The 24,629-nt window shown below is 47.4% G+C and overlaps 1 protein-coding gene across 3 annotated transcripts in view; it reads left to right on the forward strand.

Moving 5' to 3' along the window:
- LOC122930714 (hemicentin-1-like) overlaps positions 1–23,419 on the forward strand; it is a 72,669-nt gene extending 49,250 nt beyond the window's left edge. For 2 of the 3 annotated variants that reach the window (XM_044284276.1, XM_044284279.1), the window contains exon 5: positions 21,815–23,419. In XM_044284276.1, coding sequence (XP_044140211.1) covers positions 21,815–21,945 — 131 coding nt within the window. In that variant the 3' untranslated portion in view covers positions 21,946–23,419. The remainder of the gene's footprint in view (positions 1–21,814) is intronic. The other variant, XM_044284278.1, reaches the window with a different exon arrangement.
- The last annotated feature ends 1,210 nt before the right edge of the window (positions 23,420–24,629 follow it).

The following is a 24,629-nucleotide window of genomic DNA, read 5'->3' on the forward strand; positions in this document are numbered from 1 at the left end:
AAGGTGGAGGCTTTGAGGAAATCCGACCACTAGAAAATAAAGAAACAAGCAGCAACATTACTACAGGCGTCAGCAGTCGCAGCTCCATTTTACACATAGAAGAACACTAATACATATATACATACTTTATGTACAATATATATATACCCTATATACAGTCGGGTCCATAAATATTGGGACATGGACACAATTCTAACATTTTTGGCTCTATGCACCACCACAATGGATGTGAGATGAAACAGACAACATGTGCTTTACCTGCAGACTGTCAGCTTTACCTGCAGACTGTCAGCTCTACCCGCAGACTGTCAGCTCTACCCGCAGACTGTCAGCTCTACCCGCAGACTGTCAGCTCTACCTGCAGACTGTCAGCTCTACCTGCAGACTGTCAGCTCTACCTGCAGACTGTCAGCTCTACCTGCAGACTGTCAGCTGTACCCGCAGACTGTCAGCTTTACCCGCAGACTGTCAGCTTTACCTGCAGACTGTCAGCTTTACCTGCAGACTGTCAGCTGTACCCGCAGACTGTCAGCTTTACCCGCAGACTGTCAGCTCTACCCGCAGACTGTCAGCTTTACCCGCAGACTGTCAGCTTTACCTGCAGACTGTCAGCTTTACCTGCAGACTGTCAGCTCTACCCGCAGACTGTCAGCTTTACCTGCAGACTGTCAGCTTTACCTGCAGACTGTCAGCTCTACCCGCAGACTGTCAGCTTTACCCGCAGACCGTCAGCTTTACCCGCAGACCGTCAGCTTTACCCGCAGACCGTCAGCTTTACCCGCAGACCGTCAGCTTTACCTGCAGACTTTCAGCTTTACCCACAGACTGTCGGCTTTACCTGCAGACTGTCGGCTTTACCTGCAGACTGTCAGCTGTACCCGCAGACTGTCAGCTGTAATCTGAGGTACTTACATCCAGATCAGGTAAACGGTGCAGGAATTACAGCAGTTGCATCTGTGCCTCCCACTTGTTAAGGGACCAGAAGTAATGGGACAATTGTCTTCTCGGCTGTCCCATGGCCGGTGCGTGTTATTCCCTCATTATCCCAATTACAATGAGCAGATACAAGGTCCAGAGGTCATTTCCAGTCTGCTATTTGCATTTGGAATCTGTTGCTGTCAACTCTCAAGATGAGATGCAAAGAGCGGTCACCATCAGTGAAGCCATCATTAGGCTGAGAAACACCACAAACCCATCAGAGAGATCGCAAAAACATCAGGCGCGGCCAAAACAACTGTCTGGAACATTCTTACACAGAAGGAACGCACCGGTGAGGTCAGCCACACCAAAAGACCTGGAAGACCACGGAAAACAACTGTGGTGGATGAGCAAAGAATTCTTTCCCTGGTGAAGAAAACGCCCTTCACAACAGTTGGCCAGATCAAGAACACTCTCCAGGAGGTAGGTGTATGTGTGTCAAAGTCAACCATCAGGAGAAGACTTCACCAGAGTGAATACAGAGGGTTCACCACAAGATGGAAACCATTGGTGAGCCTCAAACAGGAAGGCCAGATTAGAGTTTGCCAAACGACATCTAGAAAAGCCTCCACAGTTCTGGAACAACATCCTATGGACGGATGAGACCAAGATCAACTTGTACCAGAGCGATGGGAGGAGAAGAGTATGGAGAAGGAAAGGAGCTGCTCATGGTGCTAAGCATACCACCTCATCAGTGAAGCATGGTGGTGGTAGTGTCATGGCGTGGGCATGTATGGCGGCCAATGGAACTGCTTCTCTTGTATTTATTGATGATGTTACTGCTGACAGAAGCAGCAGGATGAATTCTGAAGGGTTTCGGGCAATATTATCTGCTCATATTCAGCCAAATGCTTCAGAACTCATTGGACGGCGCTTCACAGAGCAGATGGACAATGACCCAAAGCATACTGCAAAAGCAACCAAAGAGTGTAAGGGAAAGAAGTGGAATGTTCTGCAATGGCCGAGTCAATCCCCGGACCTGAACCCGATTGAGCATTTCACTTGCTGGAGACAAAACTGAAGGAAAAATGCCCCAAGAACAAGCAGGAGCTGAAGACAGTTGCAGTAGAGGCCTGGCCGAGCATCACCAGGGATGAGACCAGCGTCTGGGGATGTCTATGCGTTCCAGACTTCAGGCTGTAATTCACTGCAAAGGATTTGTAACCAAGTATTAAAAAGTGACAGTTTGATGTATGATTATTATTCTGTCCCATTACTTCTGGTCCCTTAACAAGTGGGAGGCACAGATGCAACTGCTGTAATTCCTGCACCGTTCACCGGATCTGGATGTAAATCCCTCAGATTACAGCCGACAGTCTGCGGGTAGAGCCGACAGTCTGCGGGTAAAGCCGACAGTCTGCGGGTAAAGCCGACAGTCTGCGGGTAAAGCCGACAGTCTGCGGGTAAAGCCGACAGTCTGCGGGTAAAGCCGACAGTCTGCGGGTAAAGCCGACAGTCTGCGGGTAAAGCCGACAGTGTGCAGGTAAAGCTGACAGTCTGCGGGTAAAGCACATCTTGTCCGCTTCATGTCACATCCATTGTGGTGGTGTATAGAGCCAAAAGTGTTACATTGTGTCCATGTCCCAATATTTATGGACCTGACTGTATAGACACACAGCACGGTGGCTCAGTGGTTAGCACTGGTGCCTTGCAGTGCTGGGGTCCTAGGTTGGAATCGACCAAGGACAACATCTGCATGGAGTTTGTATATTCGTCCTGTGTTTACATGGGTTTCCCCCCACATTTTAAAGATATATTGATAGGGAACTAAGATTGTGAGCTCCTGGGGACAGCAAGTGATTATAATGCCTGTACGATTTGTGGAATATGTTAATGACATATAATAGAGTAAATAAATATATGCCAGTATATTTGCCGGTTCCCATTAATGAGGCTGGTGGGCACTGCAGTAATATGTGGCAAAGCTGGATCCAGAGACCTCCTGCAGGCCGCTCTCTATTAGTACATTCTGCCAAAACTAATAACATAAGGGTGAACTCAGCCTTACTCAGAAAACACTCCACAGAACATGGCCCAGCACCAACTCCCAAGCCGTAATCTAGAAAGAAAAAAAAAGAAACAAATCCTGGGGGCTAGCCGGTACTACATGACAGGAAATCAGCCCACAATAGCCCATGGAACTCTACCACTTGAAAGACTACTCCCTTTCTCCAGTGGTGGGCAGCATACGATCCTCAGTTTCTACTTTTGTGGCACCAACTTCCGTGCTCAGCATCAGATCTGACACTTCTAAATCACATAATCTAATACAAAAAAAAAGCAATCTCCTCTGATTGATCAGCCCATGGGCAGGTAGGGCATGAATAGTTACAAGCCCCCAACCAACCTTCTGCTGATTAATCCAGCATCTTCTAGAACAGTGTTCCTCAGCTCCAGTCCTCAGGGCCCACCTGTTGGTCATGATTTGAGAATATCCCAAAGAATAAAGACCTGTGGTAATTTTTGATGCACTGACACTAATTGTATCACCTGCTCAATACTAAGGAAATCCTGACCGACAGGTGGGTCCTGAGGACTGGAGTTGAGGAACACTGTTCTAGAAGATCCCTGAGCAAAAGGTGAAAAGTCCAAGCCATATTCCTGCCAGGAATGCACAAAAGATTACAGGTCCTTCCCCTGAATGTTTTTAGGACACGTGACCCTAAAAGATAGATTGGTAGATCCATGGCTGATAGGAGCAAGATGGAGGTGATGCATTGACACTAATTATACTACACATAAAAAGTTTGTGATATTTGGCTTGTGGGTTATATTTCTGGATGCACCTAAATTGCTCTCTAACCTTTACAGTTGAACTTAATGTGACCTTTCAAAACATTTGATTGCACATGTCCAATTGTTCAGTGTTTCAGGATTCTTTGCACAACTTGCTGTTCTCTAACAAGGAGCTTAATGGCAAAATTCACACCAGGTGTTTGATTCATGAAGTTCAGAAGGCTGTGGACGTGGCGGTGTAGGTGGAAGAGGTGGGGGAAGAAGCCCACATTCTGTTTTTTTTTTATATGTGTCTGTTAATTCTGTGTGTGACCTTTAGCTATTTTTGGGGGGGTGCCCGGTATACTTCTCTACTCTACCAATATAAGACATAATAATCTTGAGCCTGGAGGCAGAGGTCCCAGTGGAGGAGGAGGTGGACGTAGCGGTACAGGCGGAAGAGGCGGCGGAGGTCACCAACCTTTTTTTTCTGTTGTTTTTTTTTCCTATTTTTTATTTATTTTTGGTTTGTGGAGAGCCCAAAACATTGGGAAATAGCAAAGAGAACGCACAAACTGTGCTGGAGTATAACAATGGCTGAGTGCGTGTGGTATACCTCTGTACTCTGCCCAAGGTATGGACAAGTTCTGTGGGATCCATGCCTGGTTCATTTGAATGAACGTGAGCTTGTCCACGTTAGCTGTGGACAGACGGATGCGCCTGTCCGTGATCACCCCCCACCCCTGTGCTAAATAGAGAAGAGCGAATTCCTCAAAAATTAGATTCGGTCGGTTTGCCAAATTTTCCGAAAAAATTCGATTCAATCTGAATTTATTCATGGTGAATCACGATAAAAAAAACTGCTATTTCCTGGCTGCAAAGAGCCTGTATAGTGGTGTAGAACACTGTGCCTGTATAGTGGTGTAGAACACTGTGCCTGTATAGTGGTGTAGAGCACTGTGCCTGTATAGTGGTGTAGAACACTGTGCCTGTATAGCGGTGTAGAACACTGTGCCTGTATAGTGGTGTAGAACACTGTGCCTGTATAGTGGTGTAGAACACTGTGCCTGTATAGTGGTGTAGAGCACTGTGCCTGTATAGTGGTGTAGAACACTGTGCCTGTATAGCGGTGTAGAACACTGTGCCTGTATAGTGGTGTAGAGCACTGTGCCTGTATAGTGGTGTAGAACACTGTGCCTGTATAGTGGTGTAGAACACTGTGCCTGTATAGTGGTGTAGAACACTGTGCCTGTATAGTGGTGTAGAACACTGTGCCTGTATAGCGGTGTAGAGTACTGTGCCTGTATAGCGGTGTAGAACACTGTGCCTGTATAGTGGTGTAGAACACTGTGCCTGTATAGCGGTGTAGAACACTGTGCCTGTATAGTGGTGTAGAACACTGTGCCTGTATAGTGGTGTAGAACACTGTGCCTGTATAGTGGTGTAGAACACTGTGCCTGTATAGCGGTGTAGGACACTGTGCCTGTATAGCGGTGTAGAACACTGTGCCTGTATAGCGGTGTAGAACACTGTGCCTGTATAGTGGTGTAGAACACTGTGCCTGTATAGTGGTGTAGAGCACTGTGCCTGTATAGTGGTGTAGAACACTGTGCCTGTATAGCGGTGTAGAACACTGTGCCTGTATAGTGGTGTAGAGCACTGTGCCTGTATAGTGGTGTAGAACACTGTGCCTGTATAGTGGTGTAGAACACTGTGCCTGTATAGTGGTGTAGAACACTGTGCCTGTATAGTGGTGTAGAACACTGTGCCTGTATAGTGGTGTAGAACACTGTGCCTGTATAGTGGTGTAGAACACTGTGCCTGTATAGCGGTGTAGAACACTGTGCCTGTATAGCGGTGTAGGACACTGTGCCTGTATAGCGGTGTAGAACACTGTGCCTGTATAGCGGTGTAGAACACTGTGCCTGTATAGCGGTGTAGAACACTGTGCCTGTATAGCGGTGTAGAGCACTGTGCCTGTATAGGGTGTAGAACACTGTGCCTGTATAGCGGTGTAGAACACTGTGCCTGTATAGCGGTGTAGAGCACTGTGCCTGTATAGTGGTGTAGAACACTGTGCCTGTATAGTGGTGTAGAACACTGTGCCTGTATAGTGGTGTAGAACACTGTGCCTGTATAGTGGTGTAGAACACTGTGCCTGTATAGTGGTGTAGAACACTGTGCCTGTATAGCGGTGTAGAACACTGTGCCTATATAGCGGTGTAGAGCACTGTGCCTGTATAGCGGTGTAGAACACTGTGCCTGTATAGTGGTGTAGAACACTGTGCCTGTATAGTGGTGTAGAACACTGTGCCTGTATAGTGGTGTAGAACACTGTGCCTGTATAGTGGTGTAGAACACTGTGCCTGTATAGCGGCGTAGAACACTGTGCCTGTATAGCGGCGTAGAACACTGTGCCTGTATAGCGGTGTAGAGCACTGTGCCTGTATAGCGGTGTAGAGCACTGTGCCTGTATAGCGGTGTAGAACACTGTGCCTGTATAGCGGTGTAGAGCACTGTGCCTGTATAGCGGTGTAGAACACTGTGCCTGTATAGCGGTGTAGAGCACTGTGCCTGTATAGCGGTGTAGAACACTGTGCCTGTATAGTGGTGTAGAACACTGTGCCTGTATAGTGGTGTAGAACACTGTGCCTGTATAGTGGTGTAGAACACTGTGCCTGTATAGTGGTGTAGAACACTGTGCCTGTATAGTGGTGTAGAACACTGTGCCTGTATAGCGGTGTAGAACACTGTGCCTATATAGCGGTGTAGAGCACTGTGCCTGTATAGTGGTGTAGAACACTGTGCCTGTATAGTGGTGTAGAACACTGTGCCTGTATAGTGGTGTAGAACACTGTGCCTGTATAGTGGTGTAGAACACTGTGCCTGTATAGTGGTGTAGAACACTGTGCCTGTATAGCGGTGTAGAACACTGTGCCTGTATAGTGGTGTAGAACACTGTGCCTGTATAGTGGTGTAGAACACTGTGCCTTGCAGTAACACGCATAGAGAGTCTGCTATGGTAGTGAAAAAAATACTGAGTCAGTATGACATGTAGATTACAGGCGTCGCTCTTAGATTCCTTTCACACTTCATTTATTTGGGCAAAACTGACCAAATAACTCAATGTTAGCATCAGGTATAAAGAACCGTGCAGAGGCCCAAGATCCTACTATAGTGTGAAAGAGCGCACTCCTTTTACACCATCGTCAGCTGATTCCACATAGATGTCTACAGAACCTGTTCTATTAACCCCTTATACAAGTAGAGCCCCCGACAGAGTGGAGAGGGTGTCAGCAGTAAGTTTGTGTTGACATCACTGATTATTTTGCCCTTCCTCTGATCTGGCAGAACAATAACCCCCCAAAAAACGGATTATGTCTGTTGAGCATTTGCCTTCACTCGGTAAACATTTGTTCAGTAATCCATCAGTATTGCTAAAGCCTAACAAAACAGGAGTGGATCCAAAAGAGAGATGACACGTAAATGGAAGGAGACCACATGAGGAGACCACAGAGTGACCCAGTGACATAGTGTTGAGGTAGCAGTAGCATGAGGAGACAACAGAGTGGCCCAGCGACAGAGTGGTGAGGTGGTGGCAGCATGAGGAGACCACTGAGTGGTGAGGTGGACGCAACATGAGTAGACCACAAAGTGGCCCAGTGACATAGTGTTGAGGTGGCAGCAGCATAAGGAGAACACAGAGTGGCCCAGTGACATAATATTGAGGTGGCAGCAGCATGAGGAGACCACAGAGTGGCCCAGTGACATAGTAGTGGGGTAGCAGCAGCATGAGGAGACCACAGAGTGGCCCATTGACATAGTTTTGAGGTGGTAGCAGCACAAGGAGACAACAGAGTGGCCCAGTGACATAGTGGTGAGGTAGCAGCAGCATGGGGAGACTACATAGTAGTTATGTGTAAGAGGCATGAGCAGACCACAGAGTGGTAAATTGGCAGCAGCATGAGGAGACCACAGAGTGGCCCAGTGACATAGTGTTGAGGTAGCAGCATCATGAGGAGACCACAGAGTGGTGAAGTGGCAGCAGCATGATAAGACTAGTAAGTGGCCCAGTGACATAGTGGTGAGGTGGAAGCAGCATGAGGAGACCACAGAGTGGCCCAGTGACATAGTGGTGAGGTAGCAGCAGCATGGGGAGACCACAGAGTGGTGAAGTGGCAGCAGCATGAAGAAACCACAGAGTGGCCCTTTGACATAGTGGTGAGGTGGCAGCAGCATGAGGAGACCACAGAGTGGCCCAGTGACAGAGTGGTGAGGTGGTAGCAGCGTGTGGAGACCACAGAGTGGCCCAGTAACATAGTGTTGAGGTGACAGCAGCATAAGAGACCACAGAGTGGCCCGGTGACATAGTGGTGAGGTGGCAGAAGCATAAGGAGACCACAGAGTGGTAAATTGGCAGCAGCATGAGGAGACCACAGAGTGGCCCAGTGACATAGTGTTGAGGTAGCAGCATCATTAGGAGACCACAGAGTGGTGAAGTGGCAGCAGCATGAGAAGACTAGTAAGTGGCCCAGTGACATAGTGGTGAGGTGGAAGCAGCATGAGGAGACCACAGAGTGGCCCAGTGACATAGTGGTGAGGTAGCAGCAGCATGGGGAGACCACAGAGTGGTGAAGTGGCAGCAGCATGAAGAAACCAGAGTGGCCCTTTGACATAGTGGTGAGGTGGCAGCAGCATGAGGAGACCACAGAGTGGCCCAGTGACAGAGTGGTGAGGTAGCAGCAGCATGGGGAGACCACAGAGTGGTGAAGTGGCAGCAGCATGAAGAAACCACAGAGTGGCCCTTTGACATAGTGGTGAGGTAGCAGCAGCATGGGGAGACCACAGAGTGGTGAAGTGGCAGCAGCATGAAGAAACCACAGAGTGGCCCTGTGACATAGTGTGAGGTGGTAGCAGCGTGTGGAGACCACAGAGTGGCCCAGTAACATAGTGTTGAGGTGACAGCAGCATAAGAGACCACAGAGTGGCCCGGTGACATAGTGGTGAGGTGGCAGAAGCATAAGGAGACCACAGAGTGACCCAGTGACATAGTATTGAGGTGGCAGAAGCATGAGGAGACCACAGAGTGGCACAGTGACATAGTGGGTAGGTGGCAGCAGCACGAGGAGACCACATAGTGGCCCAGCGACAGAGTGGTGAGGTGGTGGCAGCATGAGGAGACCACAGAGTGGCCCAGTGACATAGTGGTGAGGTGGCAGCAGCATGAGGAGACCACAGAGTGGTGAGGTGGCAGCAGCATGAGGAGAACACAGAGTGACCCAGTGACATAGTATTGAGGTGGCAGAAGCATGAGGAGACCACAGAGTGACCCAGTGACATAGTATTAAGGTGGCATAAGCATGAGGAGACCACAGAGTGGCACAGTGACATAGTGGGTAGGTGGCAGCAGCACGAGGAGACCACAGAGTGGCCCAGCGACAAAGTGGTGAGGTGGCAGCAGCATGAGGAGACCACAGAGTGGCCCAGCGACAGAGTGGTGAGGTGGTGGCTGCATGAAGAGACCACAGAGTGGCCCAGTGACATAGTATTGAGGTGGCAGAAGCATGAGGAGACCACAGAGTGACCCATTGACATAGTGGTGAGGTGGCAGCAGCATGAGGAGACCACAGAGTGGCCCAGTGACATAGTATTGAGGTGGCAGCAGAATAAGGAGAACACAGAGTGGCCCAATGACATAGTGGTGAGGTGGAAGCAGCATGAGGAGCCCACAGAGTGGCCCAGTGACATAGTGGTGAGGTGGCAGCAGCATGAGGAGACCACAGAGTGGCCCAGTGACATAGTGTTGAGGTGGCAGAAGTATGAGGAGACAACAGAGTGGCCCAGTGATATATAGTTGAGGTGGCAGCAGGATGAAGAGACCACAGAGTGGCCCAGTGACATAGTGGTGAGGTGGCAGCAACATGAGGAGACCACAGAGTGGCCCAATGACATAGTGTTGAGGTGGCAGAAGCATGAGGAGACCACAGAGTGGCCAGTGATATAGTGTTGAGGTGGCAGTAGCATGAAGAGACCACAGAGTGGCCCAGTGACATAGTGGTGAGGTGGCAGCAGCACAAGGAGACCACAGAGTGGTTCAGTGATATAATGGTGAAGTGGCAGCAGCATGAGGAGACCACAAAGTTGCCCAGTGACATAGTGTTGAGGTGTCAGCAGCATTAGAAGACCATAAATGGTGAAGTGGCAGCAGCATGAGGAGACCACAAAGTTGCCCAGTGACATAGTGTTGAGGTAGCAGCAGCATGAGAAGACCACAGAGTAGTGATGCGGCGGCAGCAGCATGAGGACATCACAAAGTAGTGAAGTGGCAGCAGCATGAGGAGACCACAAAGTGACATAGTGTTGAGGTATCAGCAGCATGAGATGGCCACAGAGTAATGATGTGGCATCAACATGAGGAGACCACAGAGTGGTGAAGTGGCAGCAGCATGAGGGGACCAAAAGGTGTCCCAGTGACATAGTGTTGAGGTAGCAGCAACATGAGGAGACCACAGAGTGCTGAAGTGACAGCAGCATGAGGAGACCACAAAGTGGCCCAGTGACATAGTGTTGAGGTGGCAGCAGCATGAGGAGACCACAGAGTGGCCCAGTGACAGAGTGGGGCGTTGGCTGGCAATGCCAGTACCAGCTGAAGATGGTGGCTGCAGGTGTGGCATCAGGCAGGTGGCAGCATTAGAATAGTAGCTGAAGCAGGTAGCCAGAAGAAACAGTTCTCTTTTGTCAAAGTGTAAGTGTGACACCATGGATGATCTATTCTGATGCATCAGGCACTGGTGTTTGAAATTCCTGGCTGATCTATGCCTGATTAATCTTCACAAAGGTCAGTTTCTGCACATTTTGGGTGGACAGGTGAGTTCTCCTTGGGGTAACTATGACCCCCGTCGCACTAAACACCCACGCTGATGCCACAGTGCTGGCCGGACAGGAAATAATGTCTGTCCAGGGCAAACTCGGCCAGTTGTGGCCACAAATCAAGTTTGGCTGAAGTCCAGGGGATCTTCAATGGAGGGTGGCAGGGTGCACTCCAGGTATGCCACAACCTGCTGCTTCAGGTTCTGCTCTACGTCTACCTGATGCTACTGGTAGGTAGCTTCTTCAGTAGGCGGGTGAAGAAAACTGATTATCAGCGACTCTACACTTAAGTTGCTGCCAATGGGGCTGGTACTGCTTCACCTCCTCCAGCGGCCTAACAAAAAATTGCCACACCGCATAGTATGGGATTTTCCCCCCAACACTCTGCGTTGACTGCCTGCTACTGCTGCCTCCGTGAACTTGTGCAGCGCTATTTTCCAGGTCTACCCCGGGCAAGTTTGGCTCCCGACCTCCCACTGCTGCCACCCTGCTGGCTCAGCCGCTGCTGCCTCACGCACCAGCTGCCACCCTCTTCTCCTGATGATGATGAAGCCTCTTCCTCACTCGGCTCCTAAGTGTGATCGTCTACAATATCATCATCCGCTACTGTCTGCACGTCACTGATGTCCCCCTCAACGGTCTCACGGGAGGTGCCGTTCAGCGGTGAAGTTACATTGTACTACAGCCATTTACGTGGTGTAGTAAAAGGAAATATACATTCATACCATTAGCCATTCTGCGGTGAATTGTGATTGTTATACTTCGTTTTTTGGGTGTAATAATAGGAAAAAGAATACGTCTTAATTGACCTGCGGTGAACTTAAATAATTTTTTTTTTTGGGGGGGGTTTATTAATCAGAAAAAAAAAAATATATATATCTTAATTGCCATTCAGCTGTGAAGTAACATTGTACTACAGCCTTTTTTGGGGAGTATTACTTAAATTTTATTATTTTATTATACGGTATGTCAGACAGACAAGTGACAGACCCTTCAAAGGGAACGGGCAGAGGGCAAAATGTTTCTGTCGCAGGCAGCAGAAGAAGGGGCCGTGGTAGCAGGAGTCGCAGCAAGAGGACTGAGCTCCCGATGTCAGCTAGCGGTCGTGTCGCGACCAGCCACCCAGTGGTGCTTAAGTGGTTGACTTGATCTTCGACTTCTATGCAAGTGACATCACACACCCCCAGCCAAGAGTCGGTGGGTTCTTCTGACACGACGCTTAGTTGGCATAGCCCGGGAGAAGGCCCTGTGCCCTCACCTGTCTTCGACCTGCCTGTGTCATTTTCTGTCTTCTCAGCGCGGGAAGTATTAGATGCTGTAGCCTCGGCTCCACTTTTCAGCGAGGAAGAGCTACTAGAGGACAGTCGGCAGCTACTGCCCAGCCAAGATCTGTAAGAGACATCCGCCGCTTCCTCCAGTAGGCGGGCAAGTAGCGAGACGTATTCTTTTTCCTATAACTACACCCCAAAATAAGAAATATAATAATGGCTGTAGTATAATGTAACTTCACCGCTGAACAGCAATTATCACATATTTTATTATCCCCCCCACCCAAAAAATTTAAAACAATGTAAAATCAACGCTGAACGGCTAATGGGACGTACGTATCTATCCTATTAATACACCCCGTAAATGGCTGTATCACACAGAACTTGCACCCCAATAACAAGCATGGTTTGCTGGAATTACTGATGTATCATGTAGTGCAAACAACCTAAAGGCAGCAGTATACCTACAATCTGGACCCGCAGTCAGTGCAGCAAGGTGTAATAGAATCGCTCCTATCACCCAGGCTGTACACTCTCCTATTGCACCCTGTTCTCCTTTTATAGTGTAGATGATTCCTCCCTGTCCTTTCCCTACACCTTGAATAATCTTTCCCTGCACTTGTAAATCTTTTTCTTAGCACAATGAAGTATTTCCTCGCACTGTCCCTAGCGTCTGCTGACGTCTCTCCCTGCACTAAGTACACTGGAAACTGGCAGAATCCAAGATGGCTGCTGCTATTTATAGGGCTGTGACATCACAGAGCTGTCTGGCTGCTGATTGGCTGCATGCATGGCATTGTGCGTGATCCCTCGTTCCCAAAGTTCTTTGCTTAATGTCCTCACACGTGCAGCAGCCATTTTAGGCTTTACACCTCCAAGGCGTAAAGGGCAAGCTCATGTGCCCAATTTGGAGACCCAGAAGTTACATGGGGCAGACCCTTCAGTCAGTATGTGCAGACGTGTGGACACGTACTGTTCCACCATGTTGCTGAAATGCTGCCTTCTGCTAAGATGGTCCATATCGGAAGGTGGTGCTTGATGTTGTAGCGTGCAGAAAAAGCTTGTAGCGGGGATTCTGCAGGGTGGTCACCCAGTGATCAGAACTGGTTAGAATGTGGGCAACTCGTCCTTAGTGGGAGGTGTATTGTCTGTGTCCTCTCTATCCCCCCCCAGCCACGCTCCAGTGATGCCCGTGAGCTGATTTGGGTGCCACCCTGCTGTGACCACGGTTCCTCCGTCTCATCCTGCAGAGCTGTGTCCTGGCTGGACAGTTGGGTACCTGGCCTCTGTTGGTGCAGGAACCCACCCTCCGAGCCACCTGTGGACGACTGGCCTGATAACCGTGGAAATGATTAGTGTTGATCACGAATATTCAAATTGAGAATTTTAATCGCGAATATCGGCACTTCGAGAATTCGCTAATATTTAGAATATCTAAAAATGGATTCGTAATTGTGAATATTCAGTTTTTTTTTTTAAATACCAGTTCATGCAAATTTTTTTCATGCAATTTTATGCGGATTTTCGCAATCATGAAAAAAATGCCTGGAGATCACCAATTTGCGAATTCTCGAATATATGGCGAATATTCGCCCAAATATTCACGAAATATCACGAATTTGAATATTGCCCCTACCGCTCATCACTAGAAATGACCCCTATTCCTCCTCCTCCTCCTCCTGTGCCACATCCTCTTCCATCATCGGCCAAAGCGTTTTTCCAGGAGGCATATAAGTGGGATAGTAACGCTGAGAACGGCGTTATCGGCACTGGCCATGTTGGTGGAGTACTCGAAACAGCGCAACATGGCACACACGTCCCACATGGAGTCCCACTCGGTGGTGAAGTGGTGCTGTTCTGCAGAGCGACTCACCCGTGCGTGCTGCAGCTGAAACTCCACATGCTGCTCGCACAGTCTGTCCAGCATGTGCAAGGTGGAGTTCCACCTGGTGAGCACGTCGCATATGAGACGCTGAGTAGGAAGGCCGAAGTTATTCTGCAGTGCAGACAGGTGAGTAGCATCAGGGTTAGAACGCCGAAAGCGCGCACAGACGGCCCTCACTTTCTGCAGAATCTCTGACATATCTGGGTAATTTTTTAGGAACCTCTGCACCAAGTTCAGCACATGCGCCAGGCAAGGGATGTGTGTCAAACCAGCTAGGCCCAGAGCTGCTACGAGGTTTCACCCGTTGTCGCACACCACCAGGCTGGGCTTGAGGCTCAGCAGCACCAACCACTCATTGGTCTGTTTTTCCATGCTCGCCCACAGCTCCTAAGTGGTGTGGGGTCTTTCCCCCAAACAGATGAGTTTCAGAAGTGCTGAAGTTGGTGGTGCAGGTGTTGCGCTGACGTGATGAGGAGGTGGTAGAGGAGGAAGCGGAGGAGGATGCGGAGTAGGAGGAGCAGGCTCAGAGAAATGTCTAGCAATCCTCAGTGGTGGTAAGACGTGGGCCAAACCGCTGTCTGCCTCAGGCCCAGCCGCCACTACATTTACTCAGTAGGCAGTTAGGGAGATATAACGTCCCTGCCCGTACTTACTGGTCCACGTGTTGGTGGTTATGTGGCCCTTGCCACTGATGGCGTTGTGCAGTACGCCACTTGTTTGTGCAGGACAGGGACGGCCACCTGGAAACGTAGTGGCAGCTGGGACCCACGTACTGTGGGACAGCTGCCATCATGATGTTTTCAAAGCTGTCTCCACCAGACGGAATGGCCAGGAATTTGTAAATGCTGGCATTGAGGGCCAGGACTCCTGGGTGGTTAGGGGGTACTTCCTCTTTCTCTCCAGTGTTTGCGGGATGGACAGCTGAACACTTCTGTGGGACAGTGTGGACATGCTGGGTATAGCTGATTGGTCGGCACTCCTGGTCGATACGGTGGTGCTCAGTGATACAAAAGTCAATTAGATCAAGTATATCAAAACCTCGACACTCAAAGTAGTTTAAATCGATCAGAGTAATTTATGAATTCCAGTCAATGAAGTAATTATACAGATGGCCAACGTTTCGTCCAATCCTAGACCTTGTTCACGGCCTATATACAAAATAATTTGAGGAAAGTGAGGAAGCAGCACACTGTATAAGCAGGGGGTGCACGTCTGGCCAGTGTGGACCAGCACCTAGGTCCAATGTACTAGAAGTGAAAAATAGCCAGCAGCACTCCTAGGAGTGCTGCTGGCTATTTTTCACTTCTATATACAAAATAGGTATAAACAGAACTTAAAGACAGAGTAGTAATTTGAAATAGCATATGATGGTAGTGTAAGGGATCGCTGTACTTGGGGGGTCATTCTCACAAGAATTGTCGTCCACCGCAGCTTTCAAGGCGAAACATTGCATTTATTGGAACATTTTTCATACACGGAACAGTCCAGTTAATAATCACTGGGGTGGTGAGGTTCCCACATACATCAAAACAAAACAAATACCTGCCGGGCTGGGCTCTCAATACACCTGTTAACGTGGTCCTGACTCAGCTACAGAACCCTGTTCACACACGGAACCCATATGCGGCTTTTTCTCAGCCCGTAGTTCCCCAGCCTCTCCGGCTGTAACCAGTCCCGTACCTGTATGGGGAAGTGTGGCCCAACAGTCCTCCCGACTCCGGCCTTGTGACCCTTGAACCCCGGCGTTTCCCAAACTTCGGGCTGTCACAGTGCCCCAGGGTCCCTCAGCCTGGCAAGCTGAGACCACGCACAGAGCCTCTGCTCTGGGTCTCTGTATCTACCAGTGTATCTCTCCCTAGACTGACCTCCTCTGAGGCGCTTTATGCCAACCTGATTACAGCAGGCCTCACCTGCGTTTACCTCAGGTAGAAAGGAAATCCAGTACTGGAAGGGTGTGGACTGGCAACTCCCTCTACCAAGCCTAGCCACCAGTCCAAGTAAAATCCAGCCCAGAAAATGTATACAGAAATGTCTCAGCAAACTGTGCTTTACTGAGACCACTGCCAATCTCTGAATTGTATCTGTCTCACCCATCTGAGGTACCTGAAGTGGGACAACACCCCTTCCAGCACTGTCCACATTACCACAGTAGATAATAACTATGCATGATGGAAGATGTATCGCAATAACGGTAAGCCCAATCAAATGTCCTCCAGAATATAGAGGCAAGGAGATCTGTAATAGAAGAGTAACAGCTAACTGCATCATGTGGGCAAAAGAATACTAGAAGTGGTAGCGCCAAGTAAGGGTTACAGTAGATCGCGCTCCAGTGGTACAATATATAGTTATTATATAAGCAGTAGATAATATTGTTATCAGTCAAGATAAAGCACATTGGTGGCCAGTGGGCGTCACATACCGCACTTTCATAGAGGAAGATTTGCAGAGAGGATGGTGTACCACTGCGGTGAAGCCCGTGATGTTAGTAAAAGAAAGTGCGCTATGCGGCTTCTGACTTCATGTCAGACGGGCACATGCACTTTATAGAAGGTGAAGCGCAGAAGCGGCAGGGCCATGTTGTAGGTTGTGCCTGCGCAGTATAGCGCAGTGATTGGGACGAGAGGTGGCTTAGCTGGCTGTAGAGACGGGGACTCCGAGTACTTGGGGTCCAAACTGGGGCCCTCTTATTCCATTATAGACGCATGTTAAATAGTTATGGGGCCAAAGTAAAAATAATAATCATCACACAGTAAACATCAGCGTGACAGTACAATCAGTGCACTAAATGCATGAAATATAAGGAATATTAGTAACAGGATTTTTTTAACAAAAAGCGAACTGAAATCAGGGGCCCAGGGTCCGAATGTGTAACGACGGCTGTGAAACAAAAGAGACGCAACATCAAATCTAATGAAATAAGGTCAACTGAATAATAAAGACGTGTGAAGCACAAAATGGGGGCGATCACAGACGGCGCTGCCTGCTGGTAGCAATTCACTTCGTCTGAAAAGAAAATGGACGATAAGATGTTATTGAAGCACAGAGTAAAGGGCCGATATCAATCATGAGATACAGAGATACAGTATGAGGCACAGGAGGCAGCGCTGTCCGTGATCGCCCCCAATTTGTGTTTCACAGCCGTCGTTACACATTCGGACCCTCGGCCCCTGATTTCAGTTCGCTTTTTGTTAGACCTCAGTTTCTTTCCCCCTTTTTATAATTTTGGTTATGTCTTTGTTAAAAAAAAATCCTGTTACTAATATTCCTTATATTTCATGTATTTAGTGCACTGATTGTGCTGTCACGCTGATGTTTACTGTGTGATGATGATTATTTTTACTTTGGCCCCATTACTATTTAACATGCGTCTATAATGGAATAAGAGGGCCCCAGTTTGGACCCCAAGTACTCGGAGTCCCCGTCTCTACAGCCAGCTAAGCCACCTCTCGTCCCAATCGCTGCACTATACTGCGCAAGCACAACCTACAACATTGCCCCGCCGCTTCTGCGCTTCACCTTCTTTAACCCTTTCTACCCTGGGCCAGTTTTCACCCTCCTGCCCCGGCCATTTTTTGCAAATCCGACATGTGTCACTTTATGCAGTAATATCTTTGGAACACTTTTACTTATCCAAGCCATTCTGAGAATGTTTTCTCGTGACACACTGTACTTCACGACAGTGCTAAATTTGAGTCAATCTATTTTTCCTTTTAGTTCTAAAAATGTTTTAAAAATGAATCAAAAATTTGGAAAAATTCACAATTTTCTAAATTAGAATTTTTCTACTTTTAAGACAGATAGTTGCCTTATAAAATGGTTATCAATCATCTTCCCACACATGTCTGCTTTATGTTGGCATCATTTTGTAAATGTAATTTTATTTTTTTAGGACGTTAGAAGGCCTCTTTCACACTTGCGTTGTCCGGATCCGGCGTGTGCTCCACTTGCCGGAATTACACGCCGGATCCGGAAAAACGCAAGTGTACTGAAAGCATTTGAAGACGGATCCGTCTTCAAAATGCGTTCAGTGTTACTATGGCAGCCAGGACGCTATTAAAGTCCTGGTTGCCATAGTAGTAGCGGGGAGCGGGGGAGCAGTATACTTACAGTCCGCGCGGCTCCCGGGGCGCTCCAGAATGACGTCAGAGCGCCCCATGCGCATGGATGATGTGCCATGCGATCACGTCATCCATGCGCGTGGGGGGCCCTGACGTCACTCTGGAGCGCCCCGGGAGCTGCACGGACTGTAAGTATACTGCTCCCCCGCTCCCCACTACACTTTACCATGGCTGCCAGGACTTTAGCGTCCTGGCAGCCATGGTAACCATTCAGAAAAAGCTAAACGTCGGATCCGGCAATGCACCGAAACGACGTTTAGCTTAAGGCCGGATACGGATCAATGCCTTTCAATGGGCATTAATTCCAGATCCGGCCTTGCGGCAAGTGTTCAGGATTTTTGGCCGAAGCAAAAAGCGCAGCATGCTGCGGTATTTTCTCCGGCCAAAAAACGTTCCGGTTCGGAACTGAAGACGTCCTGATGCATCCTGAACGGATTTCTCTCCATTCAGAATGCATGGGGATAAAACTGATCAGGATTCTTCCGGCATAGAGCCCCGACGACGGAACTCTATGCCGGAAGAAAAGGACAACGCAGGTGTGAAAGAGCCCTTAGAAGTTTAAAAGCTATTTTAAAAATTTTCAACAAAATTTCCCAAACCATTTTTTTAAACACCAATTCAGTTATAAAGTGATTTTAAGGGACTTACGTAATAAAAAGCCACCCATAAATTACCCCATTTTAGAAACTACACCCCTCATATTATTCAAAACTGATGTTACAAACTTTGTTAACACTTAAGTTGTTCCACAAGAATTAAAGGAAAATGGAGGTGAAATTTCTAAATTTCCTTTTTTTGCAGATTTTTCATGTTAATAAATTTTTTCTTGCAACACAGCAAACTACACCTCAATATACATTACTCTGATTCTGAAGTTTACAGAAATACCCGATATGTGGCAGTAAACTGCTCTATGGGCACCTGGCAGTGGTCAGAAGGAAAGAGCGCCATATGGATTTTGGAGGCAGATTTTGCTAGAATGGTTTTTGAACACCATTTTGTATTTGAAGAAACCCTGATGTACCCCTACGGTGGAAACTCTCAAAAAGTGACCCCATTTTGGAAACTACACCCTTCAAAGAATTTTACTGAATTTGAAAACACTTGGCTGTGAAAATGAAAAATTTAATTTCTTCCAATAAAATGTTTCTTTAGCCCCAAATTTTTCATTTTTACAAGGGGTAACAGGAGAAAAAGCTCCCTATAATGTGTTACCCATTTTCTCCTGAATACGGCAACACCCCATATGTGGTGGTAAACTGCTGAGGGGGCTCATGGCAGAACTCAGAACGGAAGGCATGCCATATGGCTTTTGCAGCTCAGTTATTGATGGATTGGTTTATGGGCGCCATTGGTTTTTATTTTTTGAGCGATTGTCTATGTGGGGGCTCATTTTTTGCGGGATGAGGTGATATTTTTATTGGTACCATTTTGTGGTACATAAGACTTTTTTTATCGCTTTGCATTACACTTTTTGTGAGGCATCATTTTTGAAAAATATTTTTTACAGTATTCACCTGAGGGGGCATATAATGTGATATTTTTATAGAGCAGGTTGTTACGGACGTGGCGATACCTAATGTCTATCATTTTTATTTATGTTACGTTTTACACAGTAAATGCATTTTTGAACAGAATGAAATCTTGTTTTTGTGTTGTCATTTTCTGACTGTCCTGTTTTTTTTGTTTTTTTTTTACTTTTCTGACAATTGTCTTAGGTAGGGACTCATTTTTTGTAGGATGAGATGGCGGTTTGATTGGTACCATTTTGGGGTACATAAAACTTTTTGATCACTTGGTATTACATTTTTTGTGAGGCAAGGTGACAAAAAAATTGCTGTTTTGGCATAGTTGAAAAAATAAATAATTTACAGCATTCACCTGAGGGGGCATCTCATGTGATATTTTTATAGAGCAGGTTGTTACGGACACGGTGATTCCTAATATGTCTATAATTTTTATTTTTGTTACGTTTTACTAAGTAAATGCATTTTTGAACCAAATTAAATCTTGTTTTTGTGTTGTCATTTTCTGAGAGCCATATTTTTTTATTTTTTGGGCGATTGTCGCAGGTAGGATCTCATTTTTTGTGGGATGAGATGACGGTTTGATTGGTACCATTTTGGGCGAAATACGCCTTTTTGATGGCTTGGTATTACAACATTTTTGTGAGGGAAAGTGACCAGAAATATATTTTTTTTTTTTACGGTGTTTATCTGACAGCTTGGGTCATGTGACATTTTTATAAAGCCGGTCGATACGGATGCGGAAATACCTAATATGTATATTTTTCTTTTCTTTTTAAAATTTTCATTACTTAATTAAGGGAAAAGAACACTTTTTTTTTTTACTTGAAACTTTCATTTGTATTTATTATGCAAATTTTATTAAAACTTTTTTTTTCCCCCACAACTTCTGGGGGTCTGATCCCTTGTACAATGCATTATGATACTTCTGTATTGTGATGCATTTGATGTAAGTGTATTACCAGTGTATACAGGGGGCTGGATCTCACAGGCTCTCAAATCCGGGTTCAGGATCGGTACCCAGACACCATAACGTTCGGTACGGTCCCGAACGTGGTGGTCGGGTTTCGCTCATCACTAATGTTGAGGAACACTGTTCTAGAAGATCCCTGAGAAAAAGGAGCCTGGCAACATGAGGTTAATACATGTTTTTTTTATTCTTCTGCATGGTGTCGGCTGCAACACTTTTTCTTGGTTTCAGAATTACAGCATTGTGACAACTCTACTGCACATGGGAATTCCGGAGAAAGGTGAGCGCTGTACTCGGCTGTCTCCGGAACTCCCATAGAAATTAATGGAGCAGCCATGCGCATGTGCCACCGGCCGCTCTACTCATTACAGAAGGGCTGCAGTTGGTACCCTGTTCTCATGACCAGTGAGGGCCCCCGTTCTCGTCGGACTCCCATTGATCTAAGTTATGCCCTATCCTGTAGATAGGGAATAACCTGATCTAAACAGAATATCCTTTTAAGGGCATCCAAAGAGAACATTTCAGGTGACCCACTATGCAGCATCTCCAGGGTCACTCCCTCCGACCTCCAGCCCACTGTCTTTCCCACAATGAACAAGTCGTTCCAGCTTCCAGACCAGCAACATTTCCATGGGGAACAAGCCTCCCTGGTCTCACGTAGCCACTTGCAGGTCTTCTAAGCCTCACACACAGGATACCCATGCTCCACCCTTATACCCATGCTCCACCCTTCTCCAGAAGCTTTCAGCTGCATTACTTGAGCCTGGTCACCAGGGCCTATAACCTAAAGGCTGAGCTGTACAGGCTCCTCTCCACCACATGTGGCTTCAGCCACGCACTGATGGAACCTCCTGATAACAGCTCTGCGTATAACTGTTCTCTGCTACAACAGCGACATCTAGTGTCCACAGCTATACTGCAGTCTAAACTCTTATATATACATAGACACACATAGTAACAAGTTACTAAGGATCTGCCAACAGGGGGAGGGAGTGCAACATTTACCCCACGTCTACTGTGCTGGGTCTTCACTGAGCACAGACACCAGTACTGTCATCATCATACCCATCACAGCCATCATCATCAGCCGCCATTTACACGCCACCCAAAAATGCAATAAATAAGATGATTTATGGTTTATTTCTTCATCATTTTTGATATCTGTGCTTGCTGTCAGTGAGTGAGAACACTCCTGTTTGCATCAAGAGGCAGTAAACCTGTACATAGCTTGTCCTGCTCACAGCTGAGAGTTTGTTACAATTTTATCCAGTCTAAACAATGCTCTAGGTCAGGAGCTGAATAGCCTGGACTCCAGACTGATACATTGTAACAAACTAGAAGAGAGATGTGTGTGGCGGCTGCTGTGCTCGACTCACATCGACGCACTTGTAGCAGACCCTCAGCTGAGAGCAGGACTAGCTGCTAGGACTTTTCAGCTTCAGTCCCAGGAGTCTCTGCTGCATTAACTCTGCTTTGTCTTCCAGCAGACGCTCACTCTTGGACTCTGTCGGTTTTCTGTAAGGGTCTGCTGTTTCTCCAGTACAACGTTCTGCTGATATCTCTGATCTACGACGTAATCAGGAGCAACAGGATCGGTGACCTGGAGAAGCCCTGAAGACGAGGACCCCTCTGAGGAGGAAGAAGAGGACGACTTGCACCCCGATGGCCACTTCTTCACCTTGGACCTGGTGTCATCTTCCCACCGTGTACAGATATGTTCAGGAAATCAGAAGTCAAAGAGACGGTGAACGCTGGGGCGCGATGCCATAGTTATACCAGGAAGGCGGCCATATTGGTTGTCACTTTACAATCTGCTGATGGTGATAATTTAAAGGGGACAATCACTATGGCCGCGCTTCCTGCAGTGACACATGATGACCGGGCTGCAGACTACAGTGCCTCCTCCATGGATGTGCTGTACGAGGACTTCATTCTTAGAGCTACAGATAGGGGGCAGTATGGCCTCTCCACCTCTACAAAGTCTGGGGTCTAGGACCTGATCCATAATGCAGCCCCTATATTAGTCCATGTGCCCCTCCAGGTGACTCCAATTCAATTCAGCAACTGCAGTGTCCTACTCCGTATTCGTAGTGGGGCCTTGTAAGTTTAAGGGTATTTGTCGCATGTCATTCTATGCTGTCTATGTATATTGCTGTAATTCCATATAACAGGCTGGTAACCACCACTTCACATCAGTCACCACTAGATGGTGCTGGTACTTCCCCCTATAAAAGGGACAGGCACAAGAAGGGAGGAAGTGTGCAGAGTTAGGAGAGTCAGAGGTAAGTCCACCATGTAGCTACCTCTTTAGCCCCATTGGCAGCGACCAGGCTGAGGAAGGCGGGAGGAGGAATCATCAGAAGCTACCCAGCACAGACCAGTGTATAGATGGGTACAAAGTGAGTCTAGTGGAGATAGCCGCATTTTCTAAGTCATGGACCCCACAGCACCTAGTAACCAGGAGAAGCCTCAAGTACCTGGACACACCATTACAACTAAGCTCAAAGTTGTGTTTTACCACATTCCTCCATGGACCGTGTGAAAAGATTTCTATTAGCAAGCAGTACAAAGAATGGAGCAGAAGTCGCATGCCTGCTGCTAGGGAGAACCAACCTGTAGGGTGCAAAAAGGAAGAAAGAGAGAGAAAGACATAGAGAAGAAGATGATATTATATCCAGTACCTGGCTGTTAGCAAGTGGACCAGTTAGGCCTTGTTCACACTTCAGTTATTTCATCAGTTATTTCCATCAGTTATTGTGAGCCAAAACCAGGTGTGGGTCAAAAACACAGAACAGGTGAAGATCTTTTCATTACACCTGATCTCTGTGTAGCCTCAACTCGTGGTTTTGGCTCACAAAAACTGATGGAAATAACTGATCAAATAACTGAAGTGTGAACAAGGCCTTACCCAATAAGCACAGATAAAGGACTCTGAAACCAGCAGAAGGAAGTATATGAGTATAATCAGCACATTAAAGCCTGTTAGTACCACATCTGAGCCTGTAGTGCCTCACCTGAGCCTGTTAGTACCACATCTGAGCCTGTAGTGCCTCACCTGAACCTGTTAGTACCACATCTGAGCCTGCAGTGCCTCACCTGAGCCTGTTAGTATCACATCTGAGCCTGTAGTGCCTTTACCTGAGCCTGTTAGTATCACATCTGAGCCTGTAGTGCCTCACCTGAGCCTGTTAGTATCACATCTGAGCCTGTAGTGCCTTTACCTGAGCCTGTTAGTACCACATCTGAGCCTGTAGTGCCTCACCTGAGCCTGTTGGTACCACATCTGAGCCTGTAGTGCCTCACCTGAGCCTGTAGTGCCTCACCTGAGCCTGTAGTACCTCACCTGAGCCTGTTAGTACCACATCTGAGCCTGTAGTGCCTCACCTGAACCTGTTGGTACCACATCTGAGCCTGTTAGTACCTCACCTGAGCCTGTTGGTACCACATCTGAGTGATAGAGATGTGGATATCATTCATGATATTACCGTGAAGCCATTACAATACGGCGATGTCACCTAGATGTTTACATAGTTTACATAGCAAAATTTGTAAAATAATGCACAATGTGCAGATGCCAAGTGTTATCTCTTTTCTTGTTTTTGTATTTTAGCCAATGAAACGTGAGCCTCAGGAGAGGAACGCCCTCTCTGATGATATAAAAACTGCTTAACTGACTGTAATAAATGAGAACTGCTTTGACCCTTGCCTGGTGTCAGAATGGTTTCTTCCATGAATGTAAAATCCTAGGATTAAGACAATTTGGAGCAGTAGAGCAAATACATTTGGCTCTGATTGAGAGCAGCTTTAACAGTTTGGCACCCAACGTGGGGCTCGAGAGAAAGTAACATCGGTAGCCGAAGGTCTGGGTTCCCGGAGCACGGTGGATGACACTTGAGGACGGGGACTGCAGCCCCAGAGACAAGGTAAGAAAACTAGTTTTCTTGCCTGCCTCACGGTTAACAATTAAGCAGAGCAAGAGAATTCCCCTGGCAGGGGGGAAGCTCAAGGACATGGGCTACAATAAATGTCTGCCTACGTTGGCAGATGGATTAGTCCCGGGGAGGCTACAATAAACTTCTGCCTGAACTGGGGAATCTCTAGAGGCCCTTCAGAGGTGGTGGCAGAGGGATTAGTCCCGGCTGTCAGACCAGATGTGGGAGACAAGGTAAATATTCTGCCTGGGATAAGCACTGCTTGTTGGTAAGAAAGGGGAGGTGCCGGTTGTTTTTGTCTTGTTTGTGTTCGAGTGAGTAAACTCATGGGACAGTCCTTGTCCCTGGCTGAGGGCAAGTATACTGC

This window comes from Bufo gargarizans, chromosome 3 (assembly GCF_014858855.1).
Source record: "Bufo gargarizans isolate SCDJY-AF-19 chromosome 3, ASM1485885v1, whole genome shotgun sequence".
Classification (NCBI taxonomy): domain Eukaryota; kingdom Metazoa; phylum Chordata; class Amphibia; order Anura; family Bufonidae; genus Bufo; species Bufo gargarizans.